General features: G+C 35.5%; 1 protein-coding gene across 1 annotated transcript in view; it reads right to left on the bottom strand.

Annotated features, from left to right (window-relative positions):
* Nucleotides 1-3,782: 3,782 nt before the first annotated feature.
* Nucleotides 3,783-5,029, bottom strand: part of LOC144715330 (aquaporin TIP3-1-like) — a 3,042-nt gene continuing 1,795 nt past the window's right edge. The window contains exon 3 of the mRNA XM_078590271.1: nt 3,783-4,230. Coding sequence (XP_078446397.1) covers nt 3,847-4,230 — 384 coding nt within the window. The 3' untranslated portion in view covers nt 3,783-3,846. The remainder of the gene's footprint in view (nt 4,231-5,029) is intronic.

The raw sequence follows: 5,029 nt of genomic DNA, 5'->3' as shown, positions 1-5,029 counted from the left end.
GAAATGCAAAATTTCCTTTTATGATGTAAAATTATCATAAAAATAATAGATAAATCAATGAATAAAATGCTTAATTTTAATTTTGATATATTATGGCATACCAACTTAAATCATGAGAACACCCTAACAAGTTTACTGTGATTCATTATTGAAGATTAGGCTTTAAGTGTATTTTAATAAAATGCTTCAATGTGTGTTTTGATGGATGTTCAAAGTAATTCGTGCCTAAATAAGTGTTTTAATAAAAGCACAATAGATCCTCTGCCAACTAGCTGACTGGTTGTAAGTGAAGATGAAATAACACCCTTAGTAATATAAAAGGCTACTTATTTGGACCATGCGGTGAAAAATTCAAATCATGTGTTTCGGACTTGTATTTTCTATGCCATAAAAATATTCTTTAACATTGTTCAAATATTTGTCTGAATTTGACATCATTTAATTGGTTTGATAACTTCTTCAAATTCCTAATTACTAACTTCGGGTATTTAAGGCTGAATTTATTGATGATATAATGAATTTTTTTTACAAAAAGATATTATTATCTTATGGTGATATATTGACAAAAACTATCTAGTCAACATACCTGAAAGTTTAGAGGATTTTAAAGATAAAATCCTTGGCACAATGACTAGTTTTTGCTCTTCAAAATTGAGATATATTTTGAACTTATGGCAAAATATTAAATATAAAAATTCAAAATTGAAATGGTTACAATCTTATATTGTCTAATCATAATCATTATATATGACTGTTAGACTTTTGAAACTTACCATTATGCCCTTTCAGATTTCTAAGTCCATATATACAGTTTTGAGCCCTAATTTCAAACTTTTCTTCTCCTTACCATTTGAAAATCACAGTTCAAAAGTTTGGGAGATCATTCAATCCTTGGAGCAATTTTCAAGCCATTTTTTAGAGCTCTTTCAAGATAAAATTTTCTTCTAACATCAATACAAGTCCATTGAAGTTGAAATTGTAGTTTTGGTGCAGGGTGATTCAAGATTAGAAGGAAAGAAGTTTGGCCTTTGAAATCTGCACATCCTCAACCTTGAGATAAGTTTGACATCTTTAACATAAGTTTTATATTTATTCAACTTAAGAATAGTTTTTAACATCCAAAAAAATCCAAATAACTTGGAATTGCTTTTTTTAGTTGAGTTTTGAAAGAGTTGCAAGGGTTTGAACTTGGACGCAGAGGAATCGTGCAATCAACTAAGAACGTCGAAATATTGATCTCTGGAGATTTATCTGATTTCATTATGAACATTTTGTGTGAGATAATAGTTGTGAAAAAATGTGTTATGAAACTGTTCAAGGTAGAGTCATCTCATTTGGTGCATTAATAAAAAGATATTTTTTAAGCACCTAAGGTCAAACACGAGTCAAGGAATTTCATCAAAAGAGAAACATGGAGGAGAAGAGGACTTGAGGAAAGAACAACCACAAACAGGGAGGTATTACTACAGGTAAGTCAAAGTTAAAAATATGAATTTTTATCTCTGAATTAGTAAATTTCTGATAAAAAAATATTCCTGTTGAAATACATGAAATTAGCCATTGTCTTGAATACTAATTAACGAGTTGTCATACTAAGTGTAAATGAGAAGAAGATATTTTTCAGAATTATATTGTTCTTGTTAGATATTTGAGGTTAGTCAGGTTAAGGCTTTGGGGACCATAAGAAGAAGGGTTTGGGGGCCAATTTCAAGTAGGTCAAACGCTATCGTTTGCCGGAAGACTTTGGGTTGAGGACGACATAGCTTCATCGACTTTTTTATTTTTTGGTATCCTTCTTCAGCCCTATTTCAAGTGATTTACTTGTTGTGCATTCACAAAAACACAATTAGGACACATCATCATCTCTGGATGGATACCCGCAAACAACATTAAGTATTAGCCTAAGCTGTCTAAAAAATTAATTGTGTCTTCCATTTCCTCTACCTCATTTCTCACATAGAAAATTCCTAGGTTAATGAAAAAATAAAAAATAATATTGATAGACAACCTAATTCATCCCCCTCTTAGGTTATTCCTTTTTCACACATAATTTTTCAATTTACATAAAATTCAAAATTGGAAGAAATATAAATTTTTTCTTTAAAATCCAAAATTTCCTTTTAACATAATTGATGTAAAATTTTCATAAAAAATGAGAAATACATCTATCCCCCTCTTAGGTTACTTTTGACATGTTCTTACATTCCAAATTAAATCATGACAACACCGTTAAGATATTAATGTAATTTATTATGTTTTATATCCATTGAATAAATTCAATAGATGTAGGAATGTTCTATTAGATGATACTTTTTGCATGTGATCACGTCCCAATATAAATAAAGGATTAACCCTAAGAATTTTAATACCTTTGAATATATAGATGTTGTTAAGTTAGAGTCATGATATACTTTTCATATCTCTATTTTAGGGATGTATACTAGACATCCTAACAAGGCCCAACTTATCAATCATGTTTATAAAACAAAAAAATATACTAGTCATAATTTATAAAAAAATATCCTAACAAGGGCCGACTTTTCTAAAATAATTAAATTAAAATTCACTCCACCCCTTCTCTTAACAAACCATAACATTATTTAGGGCCCCAGACGTTTGCCTTCAAGGGATAGGGGTGGACTGTTAGTGAAGGTAGATTCATCCATTATAGAATACATATATTTAATTTTAGAAATCATTTAATAAAGGATTGATACAGCTGTTATGTTTTCAAAAAAATTGGAAAGAAAAATATAATTTCGAATCCTTTCATGGGTACACAGATGGTGGCGAGAAGAAATTCATTACATATAATTCTGAGATGAAACTACTCTTTATTTTCAACTGATAATATACATTAATAAAATTGTACCTGTCTTCAAGGAAGTTATAGAACTATTGTTTTTACTAATTAAATCATTTCTTACTTACCTAACAAGGATGAATTTAGTTTCTCTCTATGAAATTATAGTAAGATAAATCTCACCAAAAAACACAGAACCATGAGACTTTAGTTTAATAATATTAAATGCTTAGAGTCAATGGTTTCATGGCATGTGTTTATATTAACGAAGTATCTTTTCGACTTGAATTATAATACAATTGTATTTACTAATACAACTGTAACAAGAGAAGGGAAATCGAGAATTCTAGTGCTTCTCTGGGTAAGCAACGGGTTGGTAAAGTCTTGGTCGAAGGTGGGAGAAAACAAGCGAAAGATCCTGATTTTTCTAAGTTGTGGTGACCTTTATTACGTCATCTAACAAAATAAGAAGGGGAATCGAGAGTTCTGGTGCTCCTCTTGGTAAGCAAGGGGTTTGTAAATTCTTGGTCGAAAGCAGGAGAAAACAAATGAAAGACCCTGATTTTTCCAAGTCGTAGTGACCTTTATTACGCCATGTAACAAAAGAAGAAGAGGAATCAAGAGTTCTAGAACTCCTCCGGGGCAAGGGGTAGGTAAATTCTTGGTCGAAAACGGGAGAAAACAAGCGAAAAATCCTGATTTTTTTAAGTTGTGGTGACCTTTATTACGTCATATAACAAGACAAGAAGGGGAATTGAGAATTCTAGTGCTTCTCTGGGTAAGCAAAGGGTTGGTAAATTCTTGGTAAAAAGTGGAAGAAAACAAGCGAAAGATCCTGATTTTTCTAAGTTGTGGTGACCTTTATTACGTCATCTAACGAAATAAGAAGGGGAATCGAGAGTTCTAGTGCTCCTCTGGGTAAGCAAGGGGTTGGTAAATTCTTGGTTGAAAGCGGGCGAAAACGAGCGAAAGATCCTGATTTTTCCAAGTTGTGGTGACCTTTATTACGCCATATAACAAGAGAAGAAGGGGAATTGAGAGTTCTAGTAGTCTTCTGGGGCAAGGGGTTGGTGGGCATGGGGAGTCTCGGAGGGGATAACGAGGAACTCATAGGCCAGACCGGCCACGGCGGCGCCGAGGAATGGCCCGAGCCAGTAGACCCAGTGGTCGCGCCAGCGCCAGCCAACTAGCGCCGGGCCAAAAGCCCTGGCTGGGTTCATGGCCGCGCCATCAAACGGACCACCGACGAGCATGTTGGCTCCAAGAATGAGCCCAATGGCCAACGGGGCTATGGTGCCCATCTGCCCTCTCTTCGGATCTATCGCCGTCGCGTAGAACGTGTACACTAGGGCAAACGTCATCACTGCTTCAAGAAGAACAGCGTGCCACACTCCTACTCCTCCTGCCACCGTCATCCCCACCGGTCTCTGAAATCAAACATGTCGATGATGATGGTCAGGATAGTCGTTTTCATTATGATGATTACGATGATGGTGACTATGAAGAAGCTTATGGGTATTGTGATGTTGATGATGAAGGTGATCAATGTTAAGAAGAGTTTCACCGTAGATGATGATCCAGGAGTGGAAGAGGATGGATGGATGATTTAAGAAAATGATGATGACGGAAGTTATGGCGATAATAACAGAGTATTATGGACGGCATCACTCATCTGAAAGATGTTGCAGTTGGCAGAAGATAACTGGGAGAATGGTATTGGTGATGATGATGATAAGGATGTTGAAGTCGGCAGAAAATGACTGTGAGGATGGCGATGGTGATAATGAGGATGTTGAATTTGGCATAAGATGACTATGAGGATTGTGATGATGATGATGTTGAAGTTGTCAGAAGATGACTGTGAGGATGGTGGTGGAGGTGGTGCTGTTGATGATGGTGATGGCAACAGTTATGTCAAGGATGTCTACCGGATCATGCTAGCAGATCAGATAAGCTTATGATGGAACATTATCAAGAAGATATGGAAATAAGAGGCTGATATGGATATTCAGAGCCATGAAGGACATAACACGGCATTCAAGTGGCGAGCGTCAGGCCTCCATGGTCAGTCCAAGGCCGAACATGGTATTATGATAACGACGATGGATGCAAGAACATGCTGGAGATGATCATGTAAGCATGATGGCCAGGATGGGCATGAGGATATATGCATGCAAGAACGAGAATGAGGAGGAGAAGAAAACCAGGCCTCTATGATCAGTCCAA

The sequence above is a fragment of the Wolffia australiana genome, chromosome 18 (assembly GCF_029677425.1).
Source record: "Wolffia australiana isolate 7733 chromosome 18, ASM2967742v1".
Taxonomy (NCBI): domain Eukaryota; kingdom Viridiplantae; phylum Streptophyta; class Magnoliopsida; order Alismatales; family Araceae; genus Wolffia; species Wolffia australiana.
The sequence above is the reverse complement of the archived record's forward strand: the minus strand, read 5'-3'. Positions and strand labels throughout refer to the sequence as shown.